A 19,022-nucleotide genomic window follows, 5' to 3' on the forward strand; every position below is an offset into this window, starting at 1 on the left:
CAAGCCCCCAAAATGCAGTGTCTGCAAATGGCAAAGACATGAGGTATGCCTATAGACTGTCCAAGGCCACCGTGAAGTGGAAGGCAAATGGTTGTGGTGGGGCAGACGGGCCCAGATCAGCGCCAGCCTGGCCACCTGCTAGTCGTGTGACCTTGAGCACGTGCCCTGGGCTCTCTGAGCCTGCTGCCGCTGCTGCTTCTGGCACTCAGGGATCGTCCACACCTCACTGGGTTATTATAAAGTCAGAGGGAAGAGCAAACGTGTTTTGAAGAGCAGAGCTTGGGCTCTGGAGTCTTCTGGTTGTAATACCCATGGCAACACAGCACCACCTCCAGAGTGTGGGAATGAGCAGGACCACATCCCCCATTTGCATCCCCTGCTGGAAAGTCTAAAACCCTCTTGAGTTCCTCTTTCTAAACTTCTCTGAGCACCTGCTATGTGCCAAGGATTACATGTGGGGAGGCCAAGGACAGCTGAGCACTGGCATCTGGCTTTCTGGTAGCCCCGAGCCTCAGGGCTGACAGCTCACCCACTGCTCTGGACTCTTGATTCGGTGTAGAGGGTGTCTTGGGAGCCCCCTACTGGTGAGCGGGTTTCACAGCCACCCACGCCTCCCCGGTCCACCCCATCCCTCCAGTGAAACAGCCAACTCCACCAATCTAACACACGTGTGCTTGGATTCTGCTAGCTTTAATTTTTCAAGGGCAACGCCTTCCCCCAAAGGAAGTGAACAACTCTGCAGGCTGTACCCTTGGGGGCTGAATGCCCAGAGCACAGGTCCGTGGAAACCGGTCCCCCGGAACATTCAGCCTTGGAAACAGGATCTATGCCAAGAGGGAAGCCCCCAACCAGGCTTTGATTAAGGGATTTGGGACCATCCGTTACCCTCAAGGAACCTCATGCCTCAGGGGAAGCCAATCCCAAGCTAGGAAGACCTGGGGCAGCCTGACTCATGCAGCAGAGGCTTCAGAAACGGCAGCCAGACGAGTGAAGAAATATCGCAGGCGAGAACAGTTCCGAAGCGGCATTCCCTCTCCAGAGCGGAACCGGCGGGCCAGGCTGTCTCCTGGATCACAGGGCAGGTGTTGAGGGGGACGGAGAATTATCCAGACCAGTGAGGGCTCCGTCGCCCCCGGAGGCATTTCAAAATCACTAACAGCCCTTCTTTCCTGGATCCATCTCAGTCCTGATCTTCTCTGACTTGCTGGTATTTTGTGCTCATCATTCTGCCCCAGACAAGAATCTTGACCTTGCTGGATGAGATGGGATTGTAGCTGGATGAGATGGGATTGTGGCAGAAGGAGAGGAAGTCTCAGATCTTTGGCAAGCCTGGTGCTGGCTCAGGCAGAATCTCAAACTGCGGAGAAAAGGGGAGAGAAGTATAATGCTTTGTGGACCCAGAGGACAGGGAACTCCCTGTTTCCTGGAATCAAGCTGGGGGCTCTTGTTACAGCCCCTGGCACACCACAGGCCCAGCAGGGTCAGGCCTCAAGTGGCCCCCATTAAAAGGGTATCTCCCCCTTTTAATGAGGAGATTGTTCCCAGCCTGGGAGAGGACTGGACCCCAGCACCTGATACTTTGGGAGTACAGATGATGTACCCAAAGGTGGTGGGTAAGTGGGTAAAAGAATCTGCCTGCAATGCAGGAGATGCAGGTTTGATCCCTGGGTCAGGAAGATCTCCTGGAGAAGGGAACCCACTTCAGTGTTCTTGCCTAAAGAATCCCATGGACAGGGGAGCCTGGTGGGCTACAGTTCAGGGGGTCGCAGAGAGTCAGACACGACTAAGCTATCTAGTCAGTTGGTGAAGGGGGAGTTCAGGAGCTGAATCCTGATGGAGAGAGGGTATCCAGGTCATGAAAGCAGTAGGGATATTCAGATGTTTCTGGAACACTCAGTGACCTCTGGATGACTTCTCTGCACTTTTAGAAAGAGCCACAGCCTTACCCCTGGGATCTCCAGTTCACTCTGAAGCAAGGACCTCTTTAATTTAGGAGTCACAGACCCAGGCAGATCCTCTGCACCTCTCTGAGCAAGACGCCATCAGCAGGTTTGTAAATTTTTAAAAAAATATTTATTAATTTTGACTGTGCTGGGTCTTAGCTGCAGCACACTGGATCTGTGATCTTGGTTGTGGCACACGGGATCTTTAGTTGCAGCATGCAGGATCTAGCTTCCTGGCCAGGGATTGAGTCCGGGCCCCTCTGCATTGGGAATGCAGAGTCTTAGCCTCTGGACCACTGGGGAAGTTCTAGCAGGTGAGTTTCAATCTCTGTTTCTTTCTTTTTCTGGTCTCTGTGTGATGGGCTCATCAATATAATACGAATTAAAAGCAGAGACAAGAGTGCCTGTCTCCTTGCCAACCTGCTCCTGATGTTTGTCCATCAGCTATGATGTTAAAGGCTGGGTACCAAATACCTCAAGTTACCAGGTTAAGGAAGGTCCCTCCCAACCCTCATTTGCTAAGAGAATGTTTAAAAGGAAAGTATGAGCATTAGAGAAGCTTACTGAATGCCTGTTCTGTCATCTGTTGATCTTTGGTTCTTTTTCAGACGTGATATTATACCTTTAATAGTTTCTAGTTCCCTGCCAGAATGTACAGTGTGTGTTGGAAAAACCCACTTCTGGATTCCTGTTTGTGTCTATTGTCTTGTCTGTACTGGTTCTTGCTCTAAGAATGTTGTCTCCTTAAGTGTATTTATTTTTTCCTAATAATTACAGCGGTTGTAAGTACAGTGTTTAGAGTTGTATCACCATGCCTAGCATATGAAACAGGTGCTCAGTAAAAGTTTCTCATTCAGAAGTTTTTAGTTGTGGCAAAATATGCATAACAAAAAAGCTGACCATCTTAACAGGTCAGTAGTGTTAAGTTACTTTCACTTTGTTGTGCAAACAACTCCCATCTCAGGAACCCTTTTCATCTTGCAAAATTGAAACCCTGTCCCCATTAAACAACTCCCATTATCCCTTTAGACCAGCTCATGGCAACCACCATCCTCTATGAATCTGACAACTGTAGGTGCCTCGTATAAGGGGACTCAGAGAGCATTGGTCTCTTTGTGACTGGCCTATTTCACTTAGCGTCATGGCCTCGAAGTTCAGCCAGGCTGTGCTGTGTCATAATTGCCTTCCTTTTTAAGACTGAATCGTATTCCATTGTACATACACACATATTTTGCTTATCCGTTCAGTTGTTGATGGACACTCGTGTTCTTGAAACTCATGGCTATTGTGAAGAATGATGTTCTGATAGTCGTACAAACATCTCTTTGAGACCCTGTTTTCACTTCTTTTGTGACATCATACCCAGAAGTGGAATGACTGGGTCATATGGTAATTTAATTTTTAATTTTTGGGGGCACTGCCATGCTGGTTTCCATATTGGTTGCACCATTTTACATTGCCGCCAACAGTGCACAATGGTTCCAATTTCTTCACATCCTTGCCGACACTGTTCTCTGAGTTTTGGACAGTAGCCACCCTAACGGGTGTGAATTTGTATCTCATTGTGATTTTGATTCACATTTCCCTAATGATGAGTGATATTGAGCATCTTCTCACGTACTTATTGGTCATTTGTATATCGTGTTTGGAGGAACGTCTAGTCAAGTCCTTTGACCAATGTTTAAACAGGTTTTGTTGTTGAGTTGTAGGTATTCTTTGTCTATTTGGAATATTAACCCCCTATCAGATAATGATTTGCAAGTATTTCCTCCCATTCCACAACTTGCCTTTCTACTCAGTTGATCGTGTCATTTCACACACAGAAGTTTTTAATTTTGGTGATGTCCAGTTGGTCTATTTGCTCTCGTTTTAAAGATTCATGTCTACTTTTGGCTGTGTTGGGTCTTCGTTGCTGCACGTGAGCTTTCTCTAGTTGCGCGCACGGACTTCTCACTGGGGGGGCTCCTCTTGCTGCAGAGCAGCGCGGGCACCCAGGCTTAGCTGCACACACCATGTGGGTTCTTCTCGGAGCAGGGATCGAGCCAGTGTCCCCTGCAGTGGCAGGCAGATTCTCAACCGCTGGACCCCCAGGGGAGACCCCCCCTTATGTTTCCTTGTAAGAGTTTTACAGTTTTAGTTCTAATATTTATGTATTTTATCTCTTTTGAGTTAATGCTTTAATATAACATTAGAGATGATCGTGTGTTTTTCCCCCCGTCATTCTGTTAATATGGTGCATTGCAATGATTTTCTGTGTTGAACCACCTTTGCATTTCAGGAATAAACCCACCTGGTTATGATGAATAATCCTTTTAATGTGCTCTTGAATTCTGTTTGCCAGTACAGTTGTCCCTCAGTATCCAGTTGGCCTCAGGACTTCCCATGGATACCAAGATCTGTGGATGCTCAATTCCCCTATATAAAATGATGTAATATTTGCATACAGCCCATGTACATCCTCCTGTATCGTTTAAATAATCTCTAGGTTACTTAGAATACTTAAATACAATGTAAATGCTATGTAAATAGTTGCCAGCATGCAACAACTTCAAGATTTGCTTTTTGGAACTTTTCCGGATTTTTTTTTCAAATATTTTCAATCTATAGTTGATTGAATCTGTGGATGTGGAACTCATAGGTATAGAGGGCCAACCGTATTTTTTTTTTTTTTTGAGGATTTTTGCATCAGTATTCATCAGGGATATTGTTCCGTAGTTTTCTTAAAGTATCCTTGTCTGGCTTTGGTAACAAGATAATTCTGGCCTCATAAAATGGATTTAAAGATGTTCCCTCTGCTTCAACTTTTTGTAAGAGCTTGAGAAAGCTTGATTTCAATTCCCTAAATCCTCAGTAGAATTCACTAGAGAGGCCATCTGGTCCTGGGCTTTCCTTTGTTGGGAGGTTTTTGATTACTGATTCAACTTGCTTGCTAGTTATAGATTTCTTGAAGATTCAGTTTTGGCAGGTAACATGTTTCTAGGAATTTATCCATTTCATCTTGATTGTCCAACTCATCATACAAGTGTTCACAGTACTCTCATAATCCTTTTTAGTCCTATAAAAATCAGTTGTAATGTTCCTGATTTCACTTTGGATTTTTACTTACTTGGGTCTTCTCTCTTTTTAAATTAGTCAATCTAGCTAAAGATTTGTCAATTTTGTTGATCTTAAAAAAAAAACAACTTTTGGCTTCATTGACTTTCATTTTTCTACTTTCTACTTCATTTATCTCTGAACTAATCTTCATGATTTCCTTCTTTCTGCAAGCTTGTTTGATTTCTTCTTTTCAAGAATCCTTAAGAAGTTTGGTTGTTGATTTGAGCTCCTTTTTTACTGTCAGGATTTACAGCTATACATTTCCTTCTTAGCACTGCTGCTGCTGCTGCGTCGCTTCAGTTGTGTCCGACTCTGTGCAACCCCACAGACGGCAGCCCACCAGGCTCCCCCGTCCCTGGGATTCTCCAGGCGAGAATACTGGAGTGGTGTTTTCCCTCAATTCCATCGTTTTCATTTGTCTCAAGATATTTTCTAATTTAGCCTGTATTTACCATTGGGTGTTTGAGCGTGTTAATCTTGTATAATTTATGATTTGTCCAGTTTCTCCTTCTGCTGTTTCTGGTTTCTTTGTGACTGAAAAAGAGTTTGTATGACTTGAAATTTTAGAGGTTTATTAGGACTTGTTCTAACCTGGACATTGAATGTTGAAAACAATGCTGAGAACACTTGAGAACAATGCTGCTATTGGGTGAAGTGTTCCATGTATATATATGTGTGTATGTCAGGTCTGGTTGATCTGCAGTGTTATTCAGATCCTCTGTTTCCTTATTAATCATCTTTTTGGTGGTCCTGTCCATTATTGAAGTGTGCCCTCTTTCAGTTACTATTTGTACGCAATACCTTCTTCCCCATCCTTTCCCTTTCAACATGTGTGTGTCCTTAGATCTAAAGTGAGTCTCTTGAAGACAGCTCAAATTATTCAATTTTTCAGCTCCGGAACTTGTTTATTATTATAATTTCTACTTCTTTGTTGAGAGTCTCATTTTTCTCATACATTATTTTCCTAATTTCACTTAGTTGGCTCCCATCTTTCTTCTCCTTCAGCTTGTTGAGCATATTTGAGAAGTCGTTTTGAAACCTATCAGTAAGTAACAGGCCTGTGTTTCTTGAGAGTTTCTGGAGATCTACTCTGTTTCTCTGAACGGGCCCAGTCTCCCTGCTTCTTTGTATGTCTTGTCATCTTTCGTTGGAACGGGGCATTTGTAAAAACACCCACCTCTCCCATTCTTTGCAGACTGCCCCTGTTCAGGGAAGGCCTTCACTAATCAGCCTGGTATGAAAGTTCAGGGTTCTTTCAAATACTTTCTAGAGGGTGTATCTTCCCTGGGCCGGTCTGTGTATGCTTTAACTCCAGATTCCCAGCAGACTAGCCGTCTCACCCCCACTTCTCAGGGATTTAGATACAGTGTTGTATCCGTCTGTCCATAATCTTGCCCCCGGTCGCCTGCAGACTCTTGGCAGCTGTCTCTGGCAGCAGCACCTACCCCTGCTTTCAGCAACCACCCACATGATATCCAAACCACGCCAGCCTTCTCATCACCACTGAGGCAGAGACAGGAACCTGTGCCCTGGCAGGTCCCAGACAAGTCAGCACATTGCAAGCCAGTTCCATTCGTTTCCTTCCACCCCAAAGCAGGAGCCAGGAACCAACTGCCTTCTCTGAGAGTGTACGGGGAAGGCAAGCAAAAAAACATGCCATGAAATTTCCTACTGTTTGGAGTGAGACGTTTTCTCAGTCAGGCCGTCACTTGGTTGTTGCTGCTGCTTAACTGGTTTCTAGGGTTCTCACAAAGCTACTCTGGTCCGTTTATTGTTCCATAGTCAGTGTTTCCACAGAGGAATAAGGATTTGTAGATTTCTAGCCTGCCGCCTTGCTGATGTCACTCTCTGATCTTCCCCCTGGATTTTGATCAAGATATTTCCAAAGCACCATTTTTTGCTGTCTTGTCCAACATTATTAGATATCCTACCAGAAGGATTGTCCTGAATAGTCTAAACTGCCTACTTTAGTACACTGTTCTTAAATACCATCCTTGGGTTCCAGAGATTACTTCCAGTTGGTCATGATGTTCTCTTAGCTTATGTCTCAACACATTTTTGAATTTCACTCACTAACATATTAGTAACATCTACATTCAAGTTTGCAGTTGGGCTTCTAACTTTCCTCTTTTGCCCTTGAGTTGTCGTCTTCCATCAGATAATACTAATTTCATTAAAATGAGTTGGGAAGAGGAGGGTTTCATTTTTATATTCTGGAACAGTTGTGGTACATTATTACAACTTGCCTATAAAACTATCTGGGCCTGCTATTTTATATTTAATTTTAAAATCTATTTTAAAATAATTATAGATTGGGAGGAAATTCAAAGATAGTATTGGCTTTCCGGGTGGCGCTAGTGGTAAAGAACTTACCTGCCAATGCTGGAGGTGCAGATTTGATCCCTGGGTTGGAAAGATTCCCCTGGAGAAGGGCATGGCAGCCCTCTCTAATATTCTTGCCTGGAGAATCCCATGGACAGAGGAGCCTGTCAGGCTATAGTCCATAGGGTTGCAAAGAGTTGGACAGGACTGAAGCGACTTAGCACACACCACAAAGATAGTAGAGAGATGTCCTGTGTATCTTTTATCCCACTCACCCCAGTGTTTAAATCTTCCACAATTATAGTACAATAAGGAAACCCAGACACTGACATTGTGTATAGTTCTGTGACATTTTGCCACAGTTGTGGATTCATGTAACCACCATCAAACTACAGAACTGTTACATCACCACAAACATCTCCCTTTTCCTACCCTATTGGAGTCACGCCCACTCCTCCTCCCAGTGGCTACTAATTTGTTCATTTTTATAATTTGTAGTTTTGAGAATGTTACAGAATCATACAGCGCATGATCCTTGAATTTGTCTTTTTCCATTCATGCTTTGGAGATCCATCCAAGTTGTTATCTGTATCAATAGTTTGTTCCCTTCTATTGCTGAGTGGTATTCCAGAGTATGGATGTACCAGAATTTGTTTAACTACGTACTGACCGTAGGCTATTTTGGTGGTTACAAGTTGCTCAAGATTCTCCAAACCAGGCTTCAACAGTACATGAACCATGAACTTCCTACCAAGGTGGATTTCGAAAAGACAGAAGGACCAGAGATCAAATTGCCAACATTCATTGGATCATTGAAAAAGTGAGAGAATACCAGAAAAACATCTACTTCTGCCTCATTATGCCAAAGCCTTTGACTGTGTTCAGTTCAGTCGTGTCTGACTCTTTGCAACCCCATGGACTGCAGCATGCCAGGCCTCCCTGTCCATCACCAACTCCCGGAGTCTACCCAAACCTATGTCCATTGAGTCGGTGATGCCATCCAACCATCTGATCCTCTGTCATCCCCTTCTCCTGCCCTCAATTTTTCCCAGCATCAGGGTCTTTTCAAATGAGTCAGCTCTTTGCATCAGGTGGCCAAAGTATTGGAGTTTCAGCTTCAACATCAGTCCTTCCAATGAACACCTAGGGCTGATCTCCTTTAGGATGGACTGGTTGGATCTCCTTGCAGTCCAAGGGCCTCTCAAGAGTCTTTTCCAACACCACAGTTCTAAAGCATCAATTCTTCGGTGCTCAGGTTTCTTTATAGTCCAACTCTCACATCCACACATGACCACTGGAAAAACCATAGCCTTGACTATATGGACCTTTGTTGGCAAAGTAATGTCTCTGCTTTTTAATATACTGTCTAGATTGGTCATAACTTTCCTTCCAAGGAGTAAGCAACTTTTAATTTCATGGCTGCAATCACCATCTGCAGTGATTTTGGAGCCCCCAAAAATAATAGCCACTATTTCCTCATCTATTTGCCATGGAATGATGGGACCGGATGCCATGATCTTTGTTTTCTGAGTGTTGAGCTTTAAGCCAGCTTTTTCACTCTCCTCTTTCACTTTCATCAAGAGGCTCCTTTAGTTCCTTTTCACTTTCTGCCATAAGGGTGGTGTCATCTGCATATCTGAGGTTATTGATATTTCTCCTGGCAATCTTGATTCTAGCTTGTACTTCCTCCAGCCCCAGCATTTTTCATGATGTACTCTGCATATAAGGTAAATAAGCAGGGTGACAATATACAGCCTTGATGTACTCCTTTTCCTATTTGGAACCAGTCTCTTGTTCCATGTCCAGTTCTAACTGTTGCTTCCTTACCTGCATATAGGTTTCTCAAGAGGCAGGTCAGGTGGTCTGGTATGCCAATCTTTCAGAATTTTCCAGTTTATTGTGATCCACACAGTCAAAGGCTTTGGCATAGTCAATAAAGCAGAAATAGATGTTTTTCTGGAACTCTCTTCCTTTTTCTTTTTTTTTTCTTTTTCTTTTTTTTTTCTTCTTCTTCCTTTTTCAATAATCCATCGGATGTTGGCAATTTGATCTCTGGTTCCTCTGCCTTTTCTAAAACCAGCTTGAACATCTGGAAGTTCACGGTTCACGTATTGCTGAAGCCTGGCTTGCAGAATTTTAAGCATCACTTTACTAGCGTGTGAGTTGAGTGCAATTGTGTGGTAGTTTGAGCATTCTTTGCCATTGCCTTTCTTTGGGATTGGAATGAAAACTGACCTTTTCCAGTCCTGTGGCCACTGCTGAGTTTTCCAGATTTGCTGGCATATTGAGCAGCACTTTCACAGCATCATCTTTCAGGATTTGAAATAGCTCCACTGGAATTCCATCACCTCCACTAGCTTTGTTCGTAGTGATGCTTCCTAAGGCCCACTTGACTTCACATTCCAGGATGTCTGACTCTAGGTGAGTGATCACACCATCGTGACTATCTGGGTTGTGAAGATCTTTTTTGTACAGTTCTTCTGTGTATTCTTGCCACCTCTTCTTAATGTCTTCTGCTTCTGTTAGGTCCATACCATTTCTGTCCTTTATTGTGCCCATCTTTGCATGAAATGTTCCCTTGGTATCTCTAATTTTCTTGAAGAGATCTCTAGTCTTTCCCATTCTATTGTTTTCCTCTTTTCTTTGCATTGATCGCTGAAGAAGGCTTTCTCATCTCTCCTTGCTATTCTTTGGAACTCTGCATTCAAATGGGTATAACTTTCCTTTTCTCCTTTGCTTTTCACTTCCCTTCTTTTCACAGCTATTTGTAAGGCCTCCTCAGACAGCCATTTTGCTTTTTTGCATTTCTTTTTCTTGGGGATGGTCTTGATTCCTATCTCCTGTACAATGTCACGAACCGCCATCCATAGTTCATCAGGCACTCTATCAGATCTAGTCCCTTAAATCTATTTCTCACTTCCACTGTATGGTCATAAGGGATTTGATTTAGGTCATACCTGAATGGTCTAGTGGTTTTCTCCACTTTCTTCAGTTTCAGTCTGAATTTGGCAATAAAGAGTTCATGATCTGAGCCACAGTCAGCTCCCGGTCTTGTTTTTGCTGACTGTATAGAGCTTCTCCATCTTTGGCTGTGTAAAGCACAACAAACTGTGGAAAATTCTTCAAGAGATGGGAATACCAGACCACCTTACCTGCCTCTTGGGAAATCTGTATGCAGGTCAAGAAGCAACAGTTAGAACTGGACATGGAACAACAGACTGGTTCCAAATTGGGAAAGGAATACGTCAAGCCTTTATATTGTCACCCTGCTTATTTAACTTCTATGCAGAGTACATCATGTGAAATGCTAGGCTGGATGAAGCACAAGTTGGAATCAAGATTGCTGGGAGAAATATCAATAACCTCAGATATGCAGATGACACCACCCTTATGGCAGAAGGCAAAGAAGAACTAAAGAGCCTCTTGATGAAAGTGAAAGAGGAGAGTGAAAAAGCTGGCTTGAAACTCAGTATTCAAAAAACGAAGATCATGGCATCTGGTCCATGATCATGGCATCACTTCATGGCAAATAGATGGGGAAGCAATGGAAAGTGACACACTTTATCTCCTCGGGTTCCTACATCACTGCAGATGGTGACTGCAGCCATGAAATTAAGACACTTGCTCCTTGGAAGACAAGCTGTGACCAACCTAGACAGCATATTGAAAAGCAGAGCCATTATTTTGCCAACAAAGGTCCATCTAGTCAAAGCTACGGTTTTTCTAGTAGTCATGTATGGATGTGAGAGTAGGCTACAAAAAAAGCTGAGCACCAAAGAACTGATGGTTTTGAACTGTGGTGTTGGAAAAGGCTCTTGAGAATCCTTCCTTGCAAGGAAATCAAACCAGTCCATCCTAATGGAGATCAGTCCTGAATATTCATTGGAAGGACTGATGGCTGAAGCTGAAACTCCAATACTTTGGCCACCTGATGTGAAGAACTGACTCACTGGAAAAGACCCTGATGCTGGGAAAGATTGAAGGCAGGAGGAGAAGGTGACGACAGAGAATGAGATGGTTGGATGACATCACTGACTTGATGGACATGAGTTTGAGCAAGCTCCAGGAGTTGGTGATGGACAGGGAGGCCTGGCGTGCTGCAGTTCTTGGGGTTGCAAAGAGACACAACTGAGCGACTGAACTGAACTGAATAATAGTGCTATGAATCATACACAGGTTTCTTTGTGAACACTTGTTTTCATTTCTCTGGGATAATATCCACGAATGCATTTGCTGGATCACATAGTAAGTGTATGCTTAGCTTTCTTCCCAGTGACTGTAGCATTTTACCTGCCCACAGCAGTATGTGAGAACAAGTTTCTCCACATTCTTGCCCGCATTTGGTACTGCCCCTGTTTTTCATTTTAACTGTTGTAATAAGTGTATAAAGTGTTATCTCATTCTCCTACTGGCTGGTACTGCTGAATATCTTTTCAGGTGCTTATTTGCCATCGTGGGTGAAATGTTTCCACGTGTCTTGTCCATTTTCTATGTAGATTTTTTTTTTACTTAAATTTATTTTTAGTTTTTTTTTTTTAAGAAAAGAAACATGGTTATCAAAGGGGAAAGTGATAAATTAGAGGAGTTTGGGATTAGTATATCCACACTACTATATGTAAATATAACGGATAACAAGGGCCTGCTGTATAGCACAGGGAACTAAATTCAATATCGTGTCATAAACTATAATGGAAAAGAACCTAAAAAGAGTGATATATAAATATACACACACATATAAACTGAACCACTTTGCTGTACACCTGAAACCAACACAACATTGTAAATCAACTATATTTCAATAGAAACTTTTCAACGGGAGGATAATTGCTTTACAGTGCTGGGTCGGTTTCTGCCATACAGCGTAAATCGGCCGTGAGCACACACATGTCCCCTCCCTCTTGGGCCCCCTCCATGCGCCCATCCCCCCACCCCCAGGCCGTGGCAGAGCTCTGAGCTGAGCGCCCTGTGCTGTGCAGCAGCTGCCCCTAGCCAGCCATTTACATATGGTGGTGCATACGCATCGGCACCACTCTCGACTGGCCCTTCCTCTGCTGCGCCCACAAATCTGCTCTCTGTGTCTCTGTTCCTGCCCTACAAATAGGTTCATCAGTACCTTTCTCCTAGCCCTCGTATGTATGCATTAATATCTGAAATTGTTTTTCTCTTTCTGACTTACTTCACTCTGCATAACAGGCTCTAGGTTCATCCACAGTTAAATTTTGAGACTTGCTCCTGTATTCTAGATATGGGTCCTTTGTCAGGTATCTGCTTTGCAAGTATTTTCTCCCTGGATTTTGTTCTTCCATTCTTCTGACAGGCAACAACAGCAGACAATTTTGATGAAGTCCGATTTACTGATTTTTTTTTTTTCTCTTTTATGAATCAGGCTTTGGGTGTCATGTCTAACAACTCTTCACTAAACCGTACCTCTTGTCTTTCAGAGGTGCATTTCAGCCTACAGATGCAGTGAATTTAACAGCTATGAGATGCTTTTAGATCTTTAATATTCCTACTCCAATCAGTTTGGGCAGATTGTATTTTTCTGGGCAATACTTTGTTTTGAAAGATATCAGCAAAGTTGAGCCCCCTTCTGAAGCCTGTCGTTTTGGCTCCTTGTTCCTAGCACTATTTGTTTGTGCGTCTCTTTTTTTCCTCTCTTGAACCATCCTATTGTTCATTTCTTCCTAATTCATTAATTTCCTTCTGCTTTCCTTGGTCTACACCAGGGATCAGCCAACGTTTTCTGTCAAGAGCCAGATAGTAAATATTTTAGGCTTGGTGGCTGGAGAGTCTTGGTCACAAATACTCCGCATCACAGCACAAAAGCAGCCACAAACAGCAAGTGAGTGACTGTGCACGGCCATGTCCCTCAGCACTAATGGACAACTCACCAGTGACATTTTCAGGCAGTTCAGTGCTGGAGGTGTCCCATCTTAAATATCACCTGAACTGGGCATAGAATATAAGTTGACAATTATTTTCTCTTAATGCTATAAAGACTTATTCCACCATCTTCTGTCATTTCTGGTAAGAGAATGGTTCCTTGAAAAATCACCTCTTTCCCATTCGTTTTGGTGGCTTTGAGGACCTCTGCTTGGGTTTTCCGCAGTTCCATGCATCATGGTAGAGGCTTATTTACAGTGTTTGGGAAACACTGTGCTTTTTTGTGGGGGCTGGGCGTGCCACACAGCATGTGGGATCTTAGTCCCCTGACCAGGGATCAAATCCACGTGCCCTGCGTTGGAAGCTTGGTGTCTTAACCACTGGACTGCCCGGGAGTCTCACTGTGCTTCCTGGATCTGAGAACTTTCTCATTCTAAAATTCTCACTTCATCTTCCTCTTCTCATATTTTCCAGTTAATTTTCTCTTTTGCTATTAGCAATTTACCAGAGACGAATTAATATGCTTTTGTTACCTAAATGTTATAAAATGTTATAGAATATTGACACCTATCAGTATTTACTTACATAACATTGCCAGCCCCAGGCATTGGTTTCTGGAAAAATCGCCTGGTTCAATAATGTGTTGTCTTAAATTTCTGTGACTATTTTTTCATTTCTAGAAATCAGTTCTGGAATTGTGCTTATCTTTAATAATCTTTTATTCTAGCATCCAAAAGTCTTGGAGAAAGACTTTCTCCTTGACCAGACTCTACTCAGGCTCCTTTAGAACTCTTCTCAACTAGGTCCTGACTTTTGGGCTTCATGTCTTCATTGTCCAGTTTCAGCAGGTCAGTCCCTTTATCAGGATCTTCCAGAGCTGATCACCTTGACCTCTGCAACTGGGTGATGTCTGATCTCCCTAGCCTGCCTTCAGCAATATTTCTGTTAGGTCAGTTTGGCCAGAATCTCCCCGACCCCTGATCTTTCCTTTTAGTAATCTTCCATCCACTGACCCCCTCTCCCCCATGCTCCTGGACTCTAAATGCCCACTTCTCCTTGTTAAGAGATGAGCCCAGTCTTTCTGCCCCTACTGCAGTGGTCCCTGCATCTCCAGACCCCCAGTAAAGCCTGCCTAACTGTCCTCTTACAGGTGTCACGAACACTTGCTCTAGTATCAGGGACCCACGGCCACTGTTTGCTGCAGTTGCCAACCTCCCTGTCTGGGTAGTGGGACACGAGCCATGGGAATCGCACCCGACTTGGTTGCAGGTGTGCCCGAGGGTTTCCAGACCTTGTAGGGTGTGTACATTCACATCTAAGGGAAGGCCTGTGGCTGTGATTTTCAGCAACTGCCTTTACAGCTGCCTGACCTCCCCAAGCTCTCGTCTCCTGCACCAGAGGTCACCAGGCTCACTAGACCGAGTCTGGGGCCTCTTTTTGTCTTTCTTAGTAACTTTCTTAATAACTCCTGGGACTTCCCTGGTTAGGGAGCTGGAGCCCATGTGCCGCAACGAAGACCTGGCCCAGCCAAATAAAAGTTAAATTTTTTTAAAAAAGTGCTCCTTTGCACATAACTTTGTTTTGCCTCTTAGCTCACTGTACAACAACTGAGTGTGTGTCCTCGGGGCAGAAGCGAAGAGAGAGGAATAGGTTTTCCCTCCGGGATGGAAGCAGGGGATCAGAGTGCCTGCTGGCACGGCCACTCACCGCATTGTGGAGGTGGGTCCATGGGCACGAAGCCCCTGGCACACAGGTGGACATAGGCGGCGGCCAGGGTGCAAGCAGGCTGGCGCTCCTGGGTGCCACAGGTGTCCCGGGCGCACAGGCTGAGGAAGGGTGTTGGGTCCACCTGAAATCCGGCACCCAGAGTCAGTGTCCCTGCCCACCACACCCCGGGGAGTAGCACAGAGGAGGGGCATAGGCTATATCAGGGCGAGGGTCTCCTCCGCCCTGCGGTCCACTTGCTGCATGGCCTCCGTGGCCGCACACTCACCACTCCGAAGCAGCTCGCCAGGCTGGAGTGGGGGTCGTGGAAGAAGGCCTGGCAGGTGGGGCTCTGTTCCAGGCACGCTGGCTGAGTCTTCTCCACGGCTCTGCAGTCACCAGCCACCTGGGGGCGTGAACCCAAGACTCAGGCCTCCTGCCTGGACCTCTGTCTCCTGGGTGCCTCCACTGAGTGCCCCAGCCGCAGGAGGGGACCACCACCCCCTTGGACTAGGATGGAGAACCTCTGAAGCCCCGGAGATGAGGTCCCCACACTGCTCAGGTACACGGCCAATCCACATGGATGGTTCCCTCTCCACCCCCAGTATCCTAATGATGATGCCCAGGCCCGCAGAAGGGCGGGCTGGCCAGCAGCTCACCTGCCAGGCCAGGGCGAACTCCTCCAGGCTGCTGGCCACCGTGCCATCCGGCAGCATCAGCTCGTTGCCAGCCTCGTTGTCATTGGTGCCCAGGAGGCCGGCAGACAGGCCTGTGGGACAGGGAAGGCAGAACGGGCTGTGAGAGCCTGCTGGCCAGGGTCATGGGCATGGCCAGACCCTGTGTCCTCCAAGGCTGACTTCCCTAAACACCAGCCCTGGCTCTGAACCTTCTCTCCAGAGGGGGAGGAGAATGAGGATGGTGAGGGAAGCGTCTGTTCCCCTCCCGAGCCCTTCCCTGTCCACTGGCCCTCTCCCAAGTGGCCGGGATGCAAGCTCTTCAGTGTTCCTGGGATGGCCCAACCAGGTCAAGGGGAGAGGGCAGAACGTAGGGTCAGAGCCCTGGGCTCAAAACCTGGCACCGCTGCTCAAGGCTGGGGACATGGGGGTGAGCAGCGTAACGTGGGTCACCTGTCCCAGGGGACAACAGTGGGGGGATCAAAGGAGAAGGAGCTGACCATGCAGTGCAGCTCCTAAAACAGGGCAACTGTCAACCAGCCAGCTGCATCCAGAGTTGTACACCCCTCAGTTTGATCCCTGGGTCAGGAAGATCCCCACTGGAGGAAAGCATGGCAACCCACTCCAATACTCTTGCCTAGAGAATCTCATGGACAGAGGAGCCTGGCGGGCTATAGTCCATAGGGTCACAGAGTCAGACATGACTGAAGCGACCTAGCATGCACACACTCCCTGAGGTAGGGGCTGTCCCAGCACTGACCGTGATCAAAGCTGGAAGAGATGAGCTTTGCACCTCTTCCAGTTCTGGGCTGTTCTGATATCTGCTCAGGTTGTGAACCCCCAGGACCAGCAGAGGCCCAAAAGCATCCCTGGGCCTCCCACCCTCATCCTCCCAAGGACACGGAGTAACTGCCCACTGAGATCGGTCAGCCTCAGCCCCGGAAACTGACTGCACTGACTCAGAGGCTGCCAGCGGGGGCCCAGACCCACCATGCTGCCAGATGCTCAGAGTCAGGCTGCAGAGGCCGGCAGGGACGTCACAGGTGATGGAGACGCCGTCCTTGCTGGTCAGTTCAATCCTGGGGTCGTCCCTCCTGGTCTTGGCGGGAGGCAGGTCCCTGTCCAGACAGCTCTCCCCAGGCAGGGAGTTGCTGTACAGCCTGTAGGTCTGTGGGCCAGACAGGGGCTAGGACAGGCTCCACGGGGCACATGCGTGTGGACATGGCAGGAGGCAGGAAAGATGGCCGGTGACCTTCCCACCCCGCTCGCCAGGCTCACCTTCAGGCTGGGGTAGAGGGCGAGGATGGTGTGGTTCAGCCCCACGGTCAGCGATGTGAGCCCCGAGCCCGCCTGGTTTAGCATCAGCGAGAACGTGTCGTGAGCAAAGTCCTGGGCCAGCAGCAAGCTGCCACAGTGGTCCCCAATGCCCCATACCCGGCCGTCAAAGGTCACCACGTACCTGGCCCCGGCCACCACAGCGTGGTCTGGGAAGAAGAAGCCAGAGGCAGGGTGAGTGGGGCCCACTGCGCTGGCTATGGGGTGGTGGGGGACCTGGAGCCCACAGGGCAGCCCAGGGTGTCCCTGCTCCTTGGCTGGTGTCCTCAGGGGCAGCCCACCTGGGGAGTGGGGTCTGTCTCCAGGAACCCCAGCTTCTAGACAACTTGAGCTCTAGGGATGCCCCGAGGTGAACAGTCTACAGCCAAGTCGGCAACAAGAAGGAACCAAGGGGTGGTGCACATTTTAGCACTGGGGACCCTTGGAAACTCTGAGTGAGAAGCCTGGGCACATGTTACATAATTCTGTTCATACAGTTTGTAACAGGCAGATCCACAGACGGAAAGTGGACTGGGGATGGGGACAGACAGCTAAGGGATGCAGGGTGTCTTTTGGGGGTGAGGAAGGTTCTGTAGTTGACCTTGTTGATGGATGCACAGCGGCCACTGAATCGGACACTTTAAATGGACGACCTGCAGCCTCCTAAGGCGATAGAAATACGCAGAAACAAATGGGACCTGATCAAACTTACAAGCTTTTACACAGCCAAGGAAATCATGAATGAAATGAAAAGACAACATACGGAATGGGAGAAAATGTTTGCAAACCGATGTGACCGACCAGGGCTTAATTTCTAAAATATAAAACAGTTCATACAGCTCAATATAAAAAAAAACCCAAACCCAATAGAAAAATGTGCAGAAGACCTAAATAAACATGTCACTAAAGAAGAAATAGCCAACAGGCACATGAAAAGATGCTCAACATCATTAATAATTCAAGAAATGCAAGTCAAAACTACAATGAAATGCCATCTCACACCGGTCGGAATGGCTATCATGAAAAATTACCGTAAATGCTGGAGAGGATATGGAGAAAAGGCAACCCTCCTACACTGTTGGTGGGGATGTAAGTTGATGCAGCCACTATGGAAAACAAGTATGGAGGTTCCTCAGAAAAGTAAAAATAGAATTACCACATGATCCAGCGATCCCACTCCTGGGCATATATCCAGACAGAACTCTAATCCAAAAAGATACATGCAGCCCTGTGTTCATAGCAGCACCGTTCACAAGAGCCAAGACATGGAAACAAACATCCATCAACAGATGAACAAATAAAGAAGATGGGGTGCGTGTATACAGTGGAATAGCAGCCATTAAAAAGAATGAAATCATGCCATGTGCAGCAACATGGATGGGCCCAGAGATGGTCATACTGAGTGAAGTCAGACAGAAAGACAGACAGATCTTATGTGAGAATCTTAAAAAAAAAAGTGATACAAATGAACTTATTTACAAAAGAGCAACAGATTCACAGACTTAGAGAATGAACTTACAGACACCGGAGGGGATGGGTAGGGGGAGGGACAGTTACGAGAGTTTGGGACTGACATGTACTGGGTTGGCCAAAAGGATCTCTTGGGTTTTTCTGTAAGATGTTACAGAGTGAACTTTTTGGCCAGCCCAATACATACCACTATATTTAAAACGGATGACCTACAACAAGGACCTGCTATATAGCACGGTGAGCTCTGCTCAATATTATGTAACAACCTAAATGGGAAAAGAATTTGAAAACGAGTAAGATATATGTATGGGCTTCCCGATAAAGAATCCACCTGCCAGTGCAGGAGATGCAGGGTTGATCTCCGGGTCAGGAGGAGCTCCTGGAAAAGGAAATGGCAACCCACTCCAGTATTCTTGCTTGGGAAACCCCATGGACAGAGCAGCCCGGCGGGCTGCATTCTATGGGATTGCAAGAGCTGGACATGACTTTGAGACGACACAACAAGATGCGTGCACATGTGTAGCTGAATCACTTTGCTATCCACCTAAAACAAACACACTGTTACTCAACTATACTCCAATATAAAATAAACGGTCAGAGACAAATGCCATATGCC

General features: G+C 46.1%; 1 protein-coding gene across 3 annotated transcripts in view; it reads right to left on the reverse strand.

Moving 5' to 3' along the window:
- Positions 1-674: 674 nt before the first annotated feature.
- The window catches only part of LOC105604659 (uncharacterized), a 166,254-nt gene continuing 147,906 nt past the window's right edge, over positions 675-19,022 (reverse strand). The window contains exons 65-70 of one of the 3 annotated variants that reach the window (XM_060405888.1): positions 16,901-17,106; positions 16,613-16,790; positions 15,608-15,717; positions 15,238-15,354; positions 14,952-15,093; positions 675-1,357 (exon numbers count right to left, since the gene is read on the reverse strand). In XM_060405888.1, the coding sequence (XP_060261871.1) occupies positions 1,353-1,357; positions 14,952-15,093; positions 15,238-15,354; positions 15,608-15,717; positions 16,613-16,790; positions 16,901-17,106 (758 nt within the window). In that variant the 3' untranslated portion in view covers positions 675-1,352. Of the gene's footprint in view, positions 1,358-14,951; positions 15,094-15,237; positions 15,355-15,607; positions 15,718-16,612; positions 16,791-16,900; positions 17,107-19,022 lie in introns of those variants that run through there. The other 2 variants (XR_009598382.1, XM_060405889.1) reach the window with 2 other exon arrangements.

Source organism: Ovis aries, chromosome 24 (assembly GCF_016772045.2).
Source record: "Ovis aries strain OAR_USU_Benz2616 breed Rambouillet chromosome 24, ARS-UI_Ramb_v3.0, whole genome shotgun sequence".
NCBI classification, from domain to species: Eukaryota; Metazoa; Chordata; class Mammalia; order Artiodactyla; family Bovidae; genus Ovis; species Ovis aries.